Below are 18,854 nucleotides of genomic sequence, written 5' to 3'. Positions count from 1 at the left end.
AGTGCAATAAATCGTTGAAAAGAAATATTATTCTCCATGTAAAATGCAAGGAAGAGGAAACGTTCGATGCACACGTACGATGGTATTGGATGGCGGAAAAATTGTTAGCGAGATTGTTGATGCATTATGAATAGCAATGTTACTTTAAATCTGTGATCCGAACGTAAATCATATTATGTTTTATTATTCTTGTTACATTTTATATGAGGTAGTCGTCGTGGCATAGTGGAATTGCGACCTGATAGTTATTGTAATAACTGCAGGTTCGATTCTTAGTCGAGGACTAAATTCTTTTTGTTACCTCGCTCAAGACCTCACGCGGCGTTGGGTTCTGCGAAAATTGGGCGGAAAGCAGGAAATGGGATGTCTGAACACTTGGTTGCCTCTGCCTACCCCGCTATGCTAGATACAGTGTGAAATATAAAAAAAGAAATCTTTGTATTTCTAAGCTTGGCCATTTCAAATAAAGACCTCTTAAATTTCTTTGAATTCGTCCCTTAATGGCTAAGCACTTTAAACAATGAACTTGAGATAAATGTTGTAATAACGACACCTTTGTTGCTATAAATGAAAATTCTTTAATTTGAACGAACGTATTATAATAAGGAATTTGCATATTTTGGAGATATAGATATATTAAAACTGAAAATATTATACCCATTTTGTTTTATTTTTTAGTATTTTATAGCAATATACACAATTTTATTTAAATTCATTTCTTATTATATAACCGTGTTATCTATGGTAATGGGAGCCAAGTATTCAGTACAACTGCCGACGTTTACGACTTCTACAAGGATATGGAATTATAACATCGTTAATATTGTCCCGAGACTATGCTGTCCTCGTTTTGGTTAAGAGATGAAATGGCAGAATAATAGATGGATCTTCAGTTAATTGCATTTTGACAGCTTTTATTATCATGTTTTGAGTTCATCAGCTTTCACGCTTTATGCTGTATATTGTAGCGTAGACGTAGAGAGAGAAAATGGAATATCAAAACACTCTATTCTCTAATTCTGATTTGCGACCGAATCCTCAAAAACAGTGACTTTATTGCAGCTCTTCCCTACATATCAATACATATATATCAATTCATATTAACACATATTAAAACGAGCGAACGTACATACTGTTCCATAGAGAATAAATACTTCACATGTATAATATAACAAATTTATTATAATATTTTAATTATATAATTGCAAAAAAGTAAATTACTTACATAGACTTAATTATAAAAGATGTGCGGTAATTAAAGCGGTCCCCCGGCAATTGGTATTAATTAGAAACTAATTACTTTAACTTTCCATACTAGTATACATTACATATATATACATTGTTTTTTTTATATATTACTTTATCATATTGTTTTGAACGAAACTTTGTCTAAAGCCGTCTTGACGCAGTGGTGCAAACGAGTGTCTGTCTGCATGATGGTTGTGGGGACGATCCTCCCTCGGGGGAATGATTATTAATATTTTCATTTCTTCGCTCTGGCAATAGGTCAAATTGCGGCGTTGAGATCGGTGGAGAATGGGGAACGGAGTGTTTTTAAATTAGATTCCCGCCGCCTACTATGTCATATGAGAGGTACAGCGTGATGCTGAAGAAAAAATAAGAAAAAAGACTTTATCTCAGGACCTTTTAGAAATAAAAATAATAATCAGATAATAATATATTGATTTATGAAAGAAGGAAAATTACCTTCGGTTTCCAGGTTCCTATAGCGTACCCGGTTTTGTTCGGGATACTGCATGAAGTTAAAAAAAAGAATAATTTATAGTGTACGGTTGTAAGTACCATTTTTTTTGCATTTCGGTCCAAGTAGATAAAATGTGTCCACCTAACTTGCAATGATTTAATTTTGCGGAAAATACAAAACCGAAAGTAAATAATATGACTAATTTTAGTTCATTAAAAAGCAATTTCATAGGTCTAAAGAGGATAAATCCTTTCGCTATCTTTTGATGTTTTTACAGAAACATTACTTACCGAGTGTAGAAACTCTCTTTAATTTTAAATATGCAGTATGACGTAATGCCCGACATTAAAATTTGTTTACAAACCAATATTCTGATTTGTATAGGGCTGTCGATTGATACAAACAATTGCCAAACGCTAACGTTGGTGACCTAAAAAGTGTTTGGCCGACACTCGACAGCTCCCTTCGATCAGTGTCCAGTTGTGAGAAATTTTAAGTGTCGACGTTTGAACTAAATTTCAAATTATCGGGCTGAATGGCGTGGGATGAGTGATGTGATATGGTTAAATGTTTTATAACTAAATAGATCTTTGAGGGATGTTGAGGGCAGGATAGGCAGAGGGATAGGAAAGAAGATTCTCTATTTCTTTCAGTATACGGTAATTCTTTGGGTTTTTTTTGGTGGTTTTAGACGGCACGACCGATTTATTTAGTAGTCAGGATTACTCCTAAAAATGAATATTTTTTAAAATTGTTCTTTATAATATTTGAATATATTCAATACAAGAGGCGCCTTGTAAATTTTTAAGCTTACATTTTGTGCTCGACCCCACCGTATAACATGCATAATAAATTCGTGTTTGTTCTCAATATTAACATACAATTTCATTATAACGAAATTTATTGCCTACATATGCTTATATGTTGTTTAGCTTAATAGTGGTATATTCTATGTAAGATTTTATTTATAGCTAGGTACTTAAGAGTTGAAAGAATGGTTGTTACAGTTCTTATTTTCTTTTATTGCTTTTAAAAAATTAATGTGTCTGTCTGTATAAAATGGGGGTTGACGATTTGATCGGTACGGATTTGAATTGAAATGCTGTCTTTGATATTATGAAATTTTTATATAATGGAAAAGTGAACCCACAATGATACTTACTTAAAATTACATTTGTTCCAGAACGAGCAAAAAATTCAGTCAGTTTTTCATGTTAGGTACATACATATTTTATGTGAAAATTAATGAAAATTGAACAACAATTGTTTAATTTTTTTTTAAATCGTTATAGTATATATATTCTATACTGTTACCTACATATAACGAAAAATGATGATGGAAACCTAAAAATCAGTACATAATATTAATTTTACATTTTCTATTCAACTTCAATCTATTCAACTTCTTTCTATTCAATTCAACAACCCAGTCGATGACTACATCGACTGGGTTGTTGATTTTTATTACTTTCATTTTGACAGTATTTGGCGTGTCCGTCGTTATATGGTGAATTTTGATTATTTCACAATTTTATCCTTTGTCATCAAAGTCAATTAAAAATATATATTTCATTTAATTCCAGATGTAGAGTATGACTACGTGGTGGACCAGCAGCCTATAGGCAAACTGCTGTTCAGACAGTTCTGCGAACGCAACCGACCACACTATCACAAGTACAACAGTTTCCTAGATGCGGTTGGTATTTTTTATTTTACTTTACTAGAGTTAAAATTAAGTGACTAAATATTCTAAATTAAATATTTAAGTGACTAAATATTGAAGTGACTAAATATTTAAGTGACTAAAGAAATCATTGCGGTTGTGGGTTCGATTCGAAAGTAAAACTGAGAATCCAGACACTAGGTTCTTTCTGCCCATGTATCTCCTAACTTCTAAGATGGTGAGGACAATCTCTACTATGGATTAGCACAATTTTAATTGTTATAATTAAATTATTTATTAAGAGTATCTAATAACTAACTTTAAAATTCACTTATAAATTGTGATGAGTTAACATTTGGTGAAATTTCGTGACGCGTTCCACTTATATCTCTTAAACTTTCTTTTTGTTGTGTGGGTGTTAATCTATTTATATGAATGTGTGACCATTTGCTTGATTTTGTTACTGCCTTGTCTAGTTTTCATCATATTATTCCTCTTTTTTACTTCGCCTATCAGAAAATTTGACTTAAAAATCCCCTTGTTTTACGATAGGATAGGATTTTCCAGAAATCCTTTTTTGTGCTCTCCCACATTTCCTACATGCCTAAATTTCCTTAGTTCAGTATGTTAGCGCCTGTGCCTTTTCTCCTAGTAACAGAAGAGTTTTACATAATATAGATTTATACAGCATAAATACCTAATACAAATATGTATTTCCATTTTATAATACATAATTTAAATATATTTATTACTTATAATTAATAAAAATATATAAAATGTACGAGTACTATAAGAATTAGGACAATTTTACAGACCGTTGCTAGTGTTCTTTTTACAGAATATTTATTCAAACCCACTACCACCGTTCGCGCTTTTGTGCCATGTTAGTTCTTCTCTCATACTAAATTAATTTATAAATCCAGTTACAATTGATTAATGAAGTTATATTTCAATAGCAGCCGCGCGGTAATATGATTCATGCTCGGCGTCGCGTCGGGGAGGAATCTTTGATGTACTCGTATGCTGGCTGCTACTGGCCAATTTGCAACTTCTGCTGTAGTAGCGTGTGATAAAATTAAAGTGCATACTGTAGAAAATGGTTTATTGATTTTTTTTAGCTTTACGCTTGTATTGTATTTTATGTAGTAGTATAGGCAGAGGAAACCTAGTGTTAAGACACTCCCACTCACAACCTAATTTGCTTTGCTTCAGTGGCAGGAACTCAACTCGACATTTTTTTTTGTTATCAAAGCGAGGAAATAAAGATAACGACAAAACCGCAACGACCACCTTGTTTAGTATTCAATATCTCTAAGGTATCTTTTAAGGTTTGCTCGACTTTCTCTAATATATATATTTTTTTTAAGATATTCGTAAATATCTAAATATTTTCTGCATTTAGAAAATAATGAAAGAGGGATCGTAAGAAATATAAAAAAAGGAAGAAGTGAACAGAGTTTTTTAATATTGACACTACGTTCCCTCTGCCTATCCTGCTATATACGGGATACAGCGTGAACTTAAAAATACAAGTTTTCACTGGTTGCGATTCATGAATTGAAATCAAAGTGAATTTCCTATCGCGCCTCATATTATGTTGCAACATCGATTTAACTAACTGCCCACTCGCATCTTTGACATTGGAACGCACTACAAAACAATGATAATTCAGTTAAAGCTTGATAATTATGCTGCATTTAATATAACAATGAATAAATAAGTAAAATATAATTAAGTATTTTATGGCATAATGGCGTGGCTTGGAAAAATTAAGAAGAACAAAACTTTTTATTATACGATTTACTTATATTTGTGTATAATAGTAAATCTTAAATGTTTAAGGTTCTATTTCCGGTGAAAGTAAATATTTGTATTGATTATTGATAAAAGATACGACGAATCAAAGCATTCATGTGTGGAATGATAATGTTAAACGGTATAGTTGCTTAATATGTTGGGGCAAGTGCGTTTTAACTATACACAATATTAGTAATGAAGCTATATGTATGCTAGGGCCGTAAGTTCGATTTCCATTCGTAGAAAAACTATAATATTTTTTACTTTTTTATAATAATGAATGTAAAATGAGTTGAAAAATTAATTAGAAATACCTATTATTTCATTGCTTTATTAGAGCTTCCGGTGATGGCCTCTTAGAGCTTACATTGTCTCTAGAGAGCATATGGAGAAAGATGAGATCCGTGTAGATATCTAACAATCTCTTTATTTTTGAATTTAAAAATAATCATTTTTAGCTGGGTAAGAAGAGGGAAATGTGTGTTGAGTGGCGTAACACAACGCCGCGCTTTACCTCTATACCGGAGCGAATAGATGGAAATATAAATTAAAATAAATATTTCATTTCCTCGAATGGGGACCGAACCCACAACTAGTTGCGTTTTTAGTCACACTTTGTGCCGCTGTGCCACCACTTATTATTGTTATTTTTGAAATTTAATTACGGAATATTGTATCATATCGTTCTTGATGTTTACCGCGCGAAGGGTTGTCAAATTTTCAATTTCATACCAACATATATCTTCATTTAAACTTTATTTATTAAGTAACTAGTTTGTACCAGCGACCATGCTACGAGTATGTAATTGAGATAGTTAGTTTACATATTATTTTGGTTTAACAAAAGCTTAGAATACCGCACTAAGATATTCCAACAAAGCATTCCTTAAGATCTACGAGATTTACATTCTATGAATCCCTGCACAGCTATTCACAAACGAACTAGATAAGCATTAGAATTCTCTTCCTTCTCATTTTTGTTTCACGCTGTATCTTACATACCTATGGCAAGTTATATTGAGTAAAACTAGTGTTGAGACACTCCGCCCCCTGATTTCTATTAGGTAATTTTCTGAGTGGCGGATCAGAACGCCGTGTTTTGTCTTTTCATCATGGTGAGGAAACAAAAATATTTCATTCTCCCTTCTCCCTTATTATATTAACAAAAATATTTTATTCTCCCTTCTCCCTCTCCCATTCTCTTCTTATAGTTTTATCATAAGTTTTATTTTGCGGATTTATTTTATATATTTAGTTAATTATTATTTTCTTAGAACAATTAATTAATTACTAAAGCGGATTAAAAAGAAATATGCTAGAGTAGCTATTGGCACCTAAGTTAAAGAGTACAATTATTCAGAATTCCACCCGTCAATACCCGTCACCCGTATCCATGTGATTCTAAATAGTTCTTCTCATCTCATCTGGAATTTGGTTTCAAAGTCTTGACATTTTATTTTCTAAAACAAATTCAAATATTATTGAATAATGAAATTATAAAAAAACCAAAAATTCAAGCAACGCCACGCACATACACTAGTGTGAAAATTGTACTATATGTAGCACTCTGTCAGTTAGCAGATAGACGGCTGAGCGATTGAGCTAATGACTCGTGAAGTCGTTAATCTATGTAACGCACTTTTAAACGGGCCCTTTATATGAGTTCTATTGTTATCGATATCTCATGGAACGGGCAATGGGCATGGACCCCCCATGAAATGGACGATTGTGCTTATATTCTTTATAGTTTTTGATAGATTTTCTATAATATAATTGATACTTTTATATAATCTACTTATACCAGTTGTTATAGCGCAGTGGCACGTCTGATTATGAATGCAACCATTTTGGGTTCGATCTCCACTAATGTGGGTAGTGAATTATTTTAATTTCCTCGCTCTGGAATCAAGACAAAACGCGATGTTGAATTCCGCCACCCAACACGAAATAATTCGAAAATTGAATTGTGCGTGAGGAACGAAGTGTCTTAACACTAGGTTCACTCAGCCTGCCCTGCTTGCTATATGCTGGATACACCGTGAAACTAAAAAAAAACATTAGTTTATTTCAATAAATGTTTTTATTAAATGTAATACTTATTTTTTTGTTCGAGAAATATATATTCCTACATATGTTATTTTATATTGGCTTTAGCTATTATTCATGTTTAAATGCTTCAGTGCCATATTAGATATTGTGAACGCCTCAATAGCTTTTGCGATGGCAACGATGACAAACAGATCGGTGACTACGCGTCTAATGAAATATTTTTTATTATATTTAATATATAAATTGTAATAGAAATATCTATCGATACATTTTTAATCTTTTAGTAATGGCAGATATTACTTTATAGGGTTCCGTAATTAAAAAAGAAAAAATAAACTATTATAGGATCACTTCGTAATTCTAGTCTTAAGTGTGTGAATAACGGTTTAAAATATTATAAAATGGAGCGTAATATATTCCAGGCGGAGAGGTATGAGGTCGAAGTGGACGAGAATCGAGTGGCGCTCGCAGCGGACGTGTTCAGCAGGTACCTGCAGACGGAGAACGGAGAGGCTGTCACGGATGTGGTGCCATCGGACATCATAGATGACGCGAGCAAGTTACTTGAAGGTAAGAGATGAGTGAATGACTGTTTGCCTCTTAGGGAGAAGTGGATGTGGTCATGACCACGTTCACTACACATAACGCTTAGAGCGTAATGTTTGCTGTAATAAACTTGTATCTAAGTCAAATTGTAATTTGAAATTTTCCTTATAAACGATAAGAAACAAAAAAAATAATAAATACACTACAGCGTTTTGGTCTTACGCTTTTTCTCTTATTGTTTTTCTCTCTCTTTTTAATTTAATGCTGGTCCTTTCCGAGTCCATAGTTCTTCCTCTCTGGGAGTTTCAATTCTGACATCTATTTATTTTATTAATTGTGTCCAAAGTTATTTAATTTAAGAGTCCGTATAAAGGCTTACATAGATTATATAGTTAATTTTGATCTTCATTTTAATAACTAAATTGTTTTATTGATTTCAGGCGGTGCCAAGGACATATTCAGCGAATGTATACGATGTGTCAAAAGCTTCCTAGCGGGCAGTCCGTTCGCGGAGTTCGAACGTTCCATGTATTTCCACAGGTATCAATAAATGACTTGAAAATTATATTTAAAGTTTGTATAGCCAGAAGGTGCAGAAGAATTATTATAGAAAGCTAAAACTTTTTATATTAATGAAGTAAAACACAGGACTTTTAAAAAAAAATAACACACAAACACCCATTAGCGCATGGTTGACAAAACAGCGCGTATTTTACGTCGCTATATAAAATAGGAGTTATTTAATATATAAATTGTAATAGAAAAAACTGCAATGTTATATTCTATTTACTTTCTCAGATATTTACAATGGAAGTGGCTCGAGGCGCAGCCGGTCACCCAAAACACCTTCAGGATGTACAGGGTGTTGGGCAAAGGTGGTTTTGGCGAAGTTTGCGCTTGTCAGGTGAGACTAGTGAGGTTATTTGGTTTTTCATGATTTTTTTATATGATCTGTATCTTTAAAGAATTACCTGTAATTAGAAAATCAAAAATGTTTACTATTAAAATTATATGTTTAAGCCATTATGTTGGCTTATTATATTTATTCTTAAGTAATATTTGTTGTCGTTAGTCTTTCGGATAATCGAAAATCCGGATAATCAGATCTATAAAGAAAAGCTAGTTTTGTGCAACCTTTTACAATGAAACCTAAGAAAAATTATAAGAACGTAAATGCGTACGTAATTTATATGTGTATAAATCGTATGTAGAAAAAGTTAATAATTTCTTAATAAACGTTTACTTTAAAATGTACTTGTTGATTTTAATAGACATATAACAGTTTTATTAATATAAATATTACAAATTAATAATTTTATTTTTAAATTTTTCATCAACAGGTTCGAGCAACGGGTAAAATGTACGCATGCAAAAAATTAGAAAAGAAAAGAATAAAGAAGCGAAAAGGCGAAGGGATGGTGTTATCAGAGAAACAAATACTGCAGCGAATCAATTCTAGATTCGTTGTGAATTTAGCTTATGCTTACGAAACTAAGGACGCCCTGTGTCTTGTGTTGACCATTATGAATGGTGAGTGGATATAAGTATATTTTAAAATTAAATAATTTTTATCTCATAGATATTTTAAAAAGTAAATATACACAATTAATATAAAATTAGTGACAAACAGATCAAAATGCCGACATAACATATTATATTTGTATAATTTGTGTTAGCTTCACGCTGTATCTGGCATGTAGTCACAAGTGGTATCACAACGGGAAAGTAAAAATAATTAATCAATTAATCATTACCCTAAATAGAAATCAAATGCACTACCACTGAGTTTTAATCACTTTTTACAGCAAAAAATTTGAAAACGAAAGTGTTAAGTTTATAAACTTTATATATTTTATATACATTCATTTTAATAACATTTTAAATTAAAGGTGGTGATCTAAAATTCCACATATACAACATGTGCGGAGCTGACACCGGCCTCGGTTTGGAGCGCTCGCGGTTCTACGCCGCGCAAGTTGCGTGCGGGTTGGAGCATTTACATAAAATGGGCATTGTTTATAGGTTTGTTTGAAATGTGGAATTAATAATGTGGTATGAAGGTTTACACTAGTTTCGATACTAAATTAATGGTTTTAAAAACTAAAAACACACTTTTTTCAACAGAACATTAATGAGGCGGATGTTAACATAAACTTGTGTGTAATGTTGTGTTTACTAGTAGGCAAGGCATCTTTCAATTCCATCATCAGCTCAAATGCACCATAATACTGTATTGTCATCCATATTTCACATATAATTGCCAAGTTCTAATGATGATACAACAATTAGAATTAGAAGTGCATGTACTTCAGATTCTTAGATTTTATTACATAGTTTAGGAGGCCCTCCTCCATCAACCCCTGTTGATGGATGTGTAATTACGTATGTGGATGTGTGACCGTCATCTTATTTTTCGATAACAACTCGTTTTAGATGTGTCGTTGAATCGGTGCACCGGGACTTTCATCCAGCTAATTTAATGTTTATATATATTCGTTCATCATAGTAACAATACATATATACATAATAGCTTATTTCACCAGAGATTGCAAACCAGAGAACATTCTGTTGGACGACGCGGGGCATGTGCGCATCTCGGACCTGGGGCTGGCGATGGACGTGCCGGAGGGCGGCAGCGTGCGCGGCCGCGTGGGCACGGTGGGGTACATGGCGCCCGAGGTAAGTGGGGTTTGTTAGCGTGTTCAATCAAACAAATTCTCAAGCTTCATAATATGATATAGAATTATAGACAAATATTTTATAATTTATTCCAGGTAATAGACAACGAGCGTTACACATTCAGTCCGGATTGGTTTTCGTTTGGTTGTCTCGTGTATGAAATGATAGAGGGACGGGCGCCGTTCAGGGCGCGCAAAGAGAAGGTCAAACGGGAAGAGGTCGATAGAAGGGTTAAGGTAATATATGTCAACATATTTTAACATTTATCGCTTATTACATTTATGTTTTAAAAAAATAAAATAAATGAAATATTTATTAATAGGCATAAAATTCGTGTAAATATAGATACTAAATTTATTCTCTGTTAACCTCGTTCTCTGCACGTATGTACAGATATTTAGGTTTTTTTCCTGTGAATGAGTTCCTTTAACGTGAAGAATTAAAATTACTAACGGTCTTTGTTTCGTTACCTATAGATGTCGTGTAGGCGCTAGCATCGATTAACTTAATTCTTATTCTTAGTGTATTTCAGTTTTTCGTCAACAATTAACAATTCGTTCGACAATTAACGTCAACCCGTCAAATGTTTCATTTAACTTGAACAAGAGAAATACTTAGGCAAGTGTGCGCTTTCCTTGTGCGCGGCTCTAATGCTCAAGAGCGTGGGCGCTTTGTGCTCTTGAGTTTCCTTAAGCACGCTTGTTTATACAAACGTTATGATTACTCAATCTAATTAAGTTACAATGATACATTTAGAGGGCTAACGTCAATTAACTTTAACCCCAATATCTACGTGTCACTCAGCACGAGCAAGAGAAATATTCAGGCAAGTTCAGCGAGTGCGCGCGCTCGCTGTGCTCGGCCCTGCTGCACAAGAGCGCGGGCGGGCGGCTGGGCGCGGGTGGAGGGCGTCGCGGTGCCAGCCTCGTCAAGGCGCACCGGTTCTTCACGAGGCTCAACTGGGCCAGGCTAGAGGCGGGCATGGTTGATGCGCCTTTTGTGCCTGATGTGAGTTACTTTTGGTAGTTTGTTATTGGTGTTTTTAGGGTAATAAAAAGGATAAGACTAATATAATGATTTGATTAAATAATCAAGTCATTAAATTTTATGATAACAATGATCTTTATACCATTTCAAATGTAACTTACTATATCTGTGATAACATTTTTGAAACTATTTAACACTCGCCATATATTTTCAGCCACACGCTGTATACGCGAAGGATGTGCTTGATATAGAACAATTCTCGACCGTCAAAGGTGTTAACCTGGACGCCGGCGATGACACATTCTATGGCAAGTTCAGCACGGGCAGTGTCAGTATACCGTGGCAGAGGGAGATGATTGAAACTGGCTGTTTTAATGAATTGAATGTTTTTTGTGCTGGTGAGTTGATTGTTTTTAATAAAGTTGATAGTTGGTAATTTTTTATTCTTTGAATAATGTAAAATGTAAAGTTGAGGTTGTCAATTTACATACTAACTCATTTTATATTCTTCAAAAACAATGTTTTACTGTAAAAGTTGTTGTTGATTATTTTAATTTTTTCGCTCTAGTAACAAGAGATTCTATACAATACATAAGAGAGGCAGGGGGAAACCTCGGTTGACTTTCGGGAATACATTGTTGATGATATTGGAGGAAGGTCACGTTAAAAACATGAGGGGTCAAGGCATGTATGAAGAGGTTGATGACAGTGGACGAGGCAAAGGCGGCATGCAGAGACTTCTTGGGCTTCCCCGCAAACAACAAAGCCTCATGCTAGAAAACTAGCAAGCATGCGAAACTTTACATTTTAATAAGACAAATTAAATAATGTTTTACAGATGAGGAGGGTCGCGAGTGTCGTACGGCGGACTTGCAACTGACGCCCGACGCGCCCGCACCTGAGGATGACACTGGCTGCTTCTTATTTGCTAGGCGGGTAAGTATCTATTTATAATAACGGGAGAGCATTTCCGCAACTAGACGAAATTATTATTATTATTTATTTGCCTCCTTCTGAAAGCTTGGCGAGAAAAAACTTGAAGCTGTTTTAATATTTCAAATACTGTCGAGTTACGTAGAATTTTTTATATGTTTATTATCATATGAAATTCTTGTATGCTTACATCTCTGTATAGATTTTATACAAATTTCCGTAACAATTACGAGTGATTATTATGATTTTCTCAAATGCTACAGACAGATAGATACCTTGCAGAGATGCTAGCAACATATAAGTTCAACTCAGAAAATGTGAATGAAGTGTACCCTTACGCTATTCTAAATCTACTGTGTATTGAGTCGCGAAACTCAACGTGGTTTTTCGTCCTATCAAAGCCGTAACATGAAAATAAGTCAGTTTCCCTCATAGACTACACTGCCCCACCCACAATGCCCAATAAAATTATTACATAATAAAAATATGATATATAACAAAAAAGCTTTATTTTTTAACAGGTACTTTGTCCCCAAAAGAAAGTGCCACCGCGTCTTAGAGCTGTTCCTGTACCGGAGCACTTGCTACAGCCCGCGTCTCCTCCTCCCGCCCTCAGCTGACCGACCACGCCCACAGATACACCCACGACCATACAAATACATACAAGCATGGTTGAAATAACGCCCTTTTGTCGAATCAATCATAGAAAACAATCAAACATGGTTGTAGTCACGCCCACTCCTATTGACCCACCAATGGTTGCAGACACGCCTACTTTTCTAAATACAACAAATCAGGATACAGCGGTGGCATTAGTTACATCCACTTCCATACTAAATACGAATTCTTTCAACTCCATAAGCGCGCCCATACACACGTCCGAAGCGTTCGTTAATGCGAATGCCACAACCAGTTATTCAGCTATAACCAATCATATGGACTCAAAATTTGTTAAAGCTAAGTCCACTTCTCCAGAAATAGCCAATCATGTGGGAATAAAATTGGTCAAAGCCACACCCATATACGCACACATGCACAATCATGTCGTATAGTTACTATCTACATTATAGACACACATAAGTTTAGTTGTGTTGTGACGTCATAAGTAAACATTACATGCCATATAGTTACTATGTACATACATACAAATTTACACAGGTCTCCTAGGTATGTGTTGTGACGTCATAAATTGTCTTTGTTATAGTACAAAGTATTACTGAAATTGTTTACTTTATTAGGCTTTAGTTTTATTATTGATTTAATACTATTCATATATACGGACAGTCATGATATATGAAACATGAAATAATTACACAAACGTCTTCACGCAAAATAATGACACTGATATTACAAGGAACTACAAAATTATTAATTATTACTCTAAATAATGTCTTTAATAGCCTAATTGTGAGCTACAAACTGAAATTTCAATGATAACATTAAATTTAAGTTTTGGAATGACCTATTTTAAATAGATATACAGGATGTCCCAGGAGCCAACGATAAAACGAAACCAGGTGATAGACCAAGTCGTGACAGTTATGAGAAAAATATAAAAAAAAATCTTTGTCATGTATTTTTCATATTATATTGATTTTAAAAAATATCGCAAAAACCGACACCCTGTGATGGTTTTTCACGTCCCTGGACTACAAATTTTACTCTTTCTTCATTTTTTTTTCTGTAATGTAATCATGAGTAACCCTTCTGTGAATTACAGTTTAAGATTTAAACATACCTGCATCAGTTTTCAATAAAATGTGGTGTTTTTGCCAAACATTAAATTCAAAATATTTACTACACCCAACTTTAACCGACTGTACTATAAAAAAAATGTACTACACTGTTTTTGCAAGTAACTTTAAAAGTTGGCGCATTTAATCTGGATTCCGAAATGGTACGACACTTGCTGGATTACTTCTTTGTTGAAGAGAGAAAAATCGAAATACACGATAATCGGGATGACATTCAGCTTTTTGGTATATTTTCCGATACATTCTAGCTGCAGCATTTGCGTTACATAACCATTCTCCATGAATGAAATGCATATTGGCAATGTGTCAAAGACCGAGTATATCGCCTGCGAGACCCCGGACTCGAGCACTGTCCTTATTAGTCCTGGGTCCCCATCCCCTAAGTTGGAAAAGTTCAGGTACCTTGGATCCGTCATGCACGAGTCTGAAGGCATCGATCACGATCTCTATAAGACGGATAAGAGTTTGGACGGTATCCTGCGATCACAGACCACACCAGTCACCTCCCTAAACTAAACACTTAGCCCAGGCAACGCTTATCCGACTTAGGGGCTGGCCCAGGACTTATAAGAACAGTGCTCGAGTCCGGGCTCTCGCAGGCCATATACTCGGTCTTTGACACGTTGCCAATATGCATTTCATTCATAGAGAATGGTTATGTAACGCAAATGCTGCAGCTAGAATGTATCGGAAAAGATACCAAAAAGCTGAACGTCATCCCGATTATCGTGTATTTCGATTTTTCTCTCTTCAACAAAGAAGTAATCCAGCAAGTGTCGTACCATTTCGGAATCCAGATTAAATGCGCCAACTTTTAAAGTTACTTGCAAAAACAGTGTAGTACATTTTTTTTATAGTACAGTCGGTTAAAGTTGGGTGTAGTAAATATTTTGAATTTAATGTTTGGCAAAAACACCACATTTTATTGAAAACTGATGCAGGTATGTTTAAATCTTAAACTGTAATTCACAGAAGGGTTACTCATGATTACATTACAGAAAAAAAAATGAAGAAAGAGTAATATTTGTAGTCCAGGGACGTGAAAAACCATCACAGGGTGTCGGTTTTTGCGATATTTTTTAAAGTCAATATAATATGAAAAATACATGACAAAGATTTTTTTTTATATTTTTCTCATAACTGTCACGACTTGGTCCATCACCTGGTTTCGTTTTATCGTTGGCTCCTGGGACACCCTGTATATTCAATAAAATGTATTTCTTACATGTATCATTATTAAAACAAATTCGAACCTTATAATATCGTCAGTAAACATAGACACGCACAAAAGTTGCTACAAATACTAGTAAATAAATCCGTCAAATTATTAAAATTTATCACATTGTGTAAACATACGGACAAACTTTCATTTATATATATTTAAATAGATACATATTTTTTTTAGTCAGTTATTAGATATTTATTCAAAATGTTATATTATTGTCAAGAAATTGAAGAAACATTGATGTTTACTAAAGTTTAAATTAAAATAAAGAAAAAAATAAGAAAAATAATAGATATGGAAAGTTTAAATTCAATTTAAGTTCAATGTAATTGTTATTTATAATTTATAAAAAAATTTGAATAAATATTTCACTAACAAATGTACAAATAGACATTCTTTGTAATGTTATATATGTATTACGGATCATGTTATTATTTAATAACAAATAAAAACCAGTCTGTTTATAATTTACTAGCGGACGCGCGCAGCTTTGCTTGCGTACTTAGGGGTGAATTCTAATAACCCATGAAACATGTGTTCAATGAAATATTTTTAAGAGTCTAAATTTCTAATTTCATAAAAATCGGTGATGATTTAAGAATTTGTCCATACAAACTTTCAACCCCTTATTTGCACCCTTAGGGGGAGAATTCTAGAAAACTATGAAACACGTATTCAATTAAATACTTTTCAAAATCTAAATTTCAAATTTTATAAGAATCGGTGCTGAATTATTCTTTTTTCCATACAAACTTTCAACCCCTATTTGACCCCTTTAGAGTTAAAATTTTTCAAAATCCCTTCTTAGTGGATGTCCAGATTACGAAAGTAAACATCTGTCCAAAGTTCACGTTTCTACGCACAGCGGTTACGGCTGTGCGTGCGTCTTACCTCAGTCAGTGAGGACAAGTCCTTTTATATATATAGATTAGAATTGATAATTATATTATTAAAGTGAAGTAAACAAATCTGTTAATACAATATTTTCTATTTGTAGAATTAAATAAGATAACTTTATCAAAATTTCATTTCTTAAGTCTGATTCGGCAAATCGCGGTGTTGTTCCGCTACTCAATACAACACGCAATGCCTTCAGAATTCAGTGGCAAGCGAGTAACATAAATGTTTTATTGGTAACGGAGTGTCTTAACACTGGGTTTCCATGTTTTCTTTGGCAATCCTGCTATGTGCGGGAAATAAGATAATTCATTTTTATTTCTATGTATTAACAATAACAATTTAAAAAAAAAATAATTCATATTTAAAAAGCGTACAGTTTATATTTAATTTTTCTATTGTTTCTAATATTTATGGAAATATTTTAAAATATTATTAATTTGGTCTTCAAAACAACGTAAATGTAACGTTATCCGTAACACATATAACAAAAACAATTTAAGCAATAATTTCAAACTTTTAATAAGATTTTTAATACAAGTACGACTGATTATATACAGATACAAAACTATACAGTTTAGATAAACATGACAACAACTAGAAAAATAAAATAAAATGAATAATAAAATAATATGAAAAGTTAATTTATATGAAACTTGAAATAATTAAAAATTAAGTCATAATTTGTATTAGTTTTTTGCCGAAATTTGTATTTTTTTGCGATGTTCGAAGAGTTATTTTCATTTATGCTTACAAAGTTATATAGTAGAAGCATATCTTTATTTTCTATTTCTTTTTATATATATATTGTTTTGTAATAAATATTATGTAATAATAAACACGGATTTTAAGGTCATTATGGTTAGTTAAGAGGAATTTTATTGGCTGATTGGAAAGGCGGAGATACGGGTTCAAATCACATTTCAGGAAAATAAACAAAATGTATAATTTATTACTAATATTATTATATAAATATGAAGTACAGATTAAACCATTTTTTATATATTTGTATTTTTAAAGTAATGTGATCAATCATTATAATTTGAATAAAAAAAATTGTTTGATCACAAAGAAATACATGTTTTTGAGATATGCCGTTTTACTATTGTTTGTATGTAGGCATGTATGTACGTAATGCATTTTCTGTACCTGTTAAATTGCTAATTGTTGTGTAGTGACTGTTTTAGGCTTTTTTAATCGGTAACATAGTTGCTTAACTCACTGTTCTCCCATTTTTTATATTTGAAAACATTATGTATAGTGAGTGTCTTCTGCCTATACTGAAGCAACACAAAAAGATATAAAGACAAACAAAACGATAAAAGATGAAGATAATTTTTATTTCTAAATACGAAAGTAATTAAATAAATATGTTTTATTTAAACGGCCACGAATTTTTTTTTAATGTTACTTGTTTTCACTCTAAAACAGTCGTTACATAAGGCTTGAATTTTTTTTTTGTAAAGAACATGAACAATTTAGTTGTAGGTTATTTGTTTTGTATGTATTTAGATAACTAATATATTTGTATGGTTCATTGACTGTTCCATAGAAAGATTTTTTTTATGACTGATTGTGATGACATACGTATATGGTAGATTTTAATACTAAATAATATTATAGACATTTATTTCATAATAATGAATATTTGTGAAATTAACCGCCATTTAACGAAAAGATGAACTTTCGATAATTAACTTAATAAATGTCCAATTTTTAAAGATAATTTCAACTAATGTTGTGATTAAATCTCAGTTAAATATTAATTATTATCTCTGAGTACGGTATATTTATTTATTTTAATGCTATATCTACGATATACGATGTCACTAGCTAGGTGTTATTTAATCATAGCTCAAACGTAAAAAGAACAAAACAGTTAAGGGAAAACGGTAATGTTGTTTAATAAGCATCAATATAGCCGGCAAAGTCATGTTTGGTTTTTTGGTTTAATATTTTATATACATACTTTAAATGAAAGTTGACATTGGATTATTTTTTTTATGTGTATAAAAACTGGCAACATCGATAAACGGGAGGATGGAGATTGGTTGATTTTGAACGCATTTGCATTGTAAAGCACTCTCTTAAATTTTGTCTTTTGTATTTATTGTAGAAATGAATTTAAAGCGTAGTCTTTTTTCTTCAATATTTTTTGAATCAACCAAAAGTTGATGTTTTTCTTTTAAATGTTTAATACTTTAGTCCAATTTTTGTCTCTTTGTTCAATTGCTTTCTTATATATTTTTTGCGAGGTTTATAAAATTTAGACGCAGATTTTCATTCGTCAAGTATATGTATGTATGGAAAAGTAAAGATGATAAGCTATTTTAATGAAATTAGATCGCTTTGGATTTAGGACGTGGTTGAGACGAAAAATGCAGATATTTTCATAATAAATAGACAAAATAGATGATACGTGATAGGTAAATAAGAAGGAATAAAGCTTTTTGGTATTTAGAATGAAGTTAGACAGGATATATAGTTACGTGGTCGATACAGATAGTAAATGTAGAAATTGTGAAATTAAAAAATAGGGGTCATATTTTTACCTGACTATTAATTTATCTAAAGATAGCGGGAAAGAGACGGCATGATACGTCTTATTATTTTTCTGTT

At 32.7% G+C, this 18,854-nt stretch overlaps 1 protein-coding gene across 1 annotated transcript in view; it reads left to right on the top strand.

Moving 5' to 3' along the window:
• The window catches only part of Gprk2 (G protein-coupled receptor kinase 2), a 46,712-nt gene extending 32,876 nt beyond the window's left edge, over positions 1-13,836 (top strand). The window contains exons 3-14 of the mRNA XM_085202843.1: positions 3,289-3,401; positions 7,637-7,784; positions 8,201-8,300; positions 8,559-8,664; positions 9,101-9,290; positions 9,650-9,782; positions 10,304-10,439; positions 10,535-10,675; positions 11,244-11,447; positions 11,641-11,824; positions 12,265-12,362; positions 12,881-13,836. Of these exons, the coding sequence (XP_085058969.1) occupies positions 3,289-3,401; positions 7,637-7,784; positions 8,201-8,300; positions 8,559-8,664; positions 9,101-9,290; positions 9,650-9,782; positions 10,304-10,439; positions 10,535-10,675; positions 11,244-11,447; positions 11,641-11,824; positions 12,265-12,362; positions 12,881-12,979 (1,652 nt within the window). The 3' untranslated portion in view covers positions 12,980-13,836. The remainder of the gene's footprint in view (positions 1-3,288; positions 3,402-7,636; positions 7,785-8,200; positions 8,301-8,558; positions 8,665-9,100; positions 9,291-9,649; positions 9,783-10,303; positions 10,440-10,534; positions 10,676-11,243; positions 11,448-11,640; positions 11,825-12,264; positions 12,363-12,880) is intronic.
• The last annotated feature ends 5,018 nt before the right edge of the window (positions 13,837-18,854 follow it).

The sequence above is a fragment of the Heliconius melpomene genome, chromosome 19, assembly GCF_056956725.1.
Source record: "Heliconius melpomene rosina isolate 202511_hmr_F chromosome 19, ASM5695672v1, whole genome shotgun sequence".
Taxonomy (NCBI): domain Eukaryota; kingdom Metazoa; phylum Arthropoda; class Insecta; order Lepidoptera; family Nymphalidae; genus Heliconius; species Heliconius melpomene.
The sequence above is the reverse complement of the archived record's forward strand: the minus strand, read 5'-3'. Positions and strand labels throughout refer to the sequence as shown.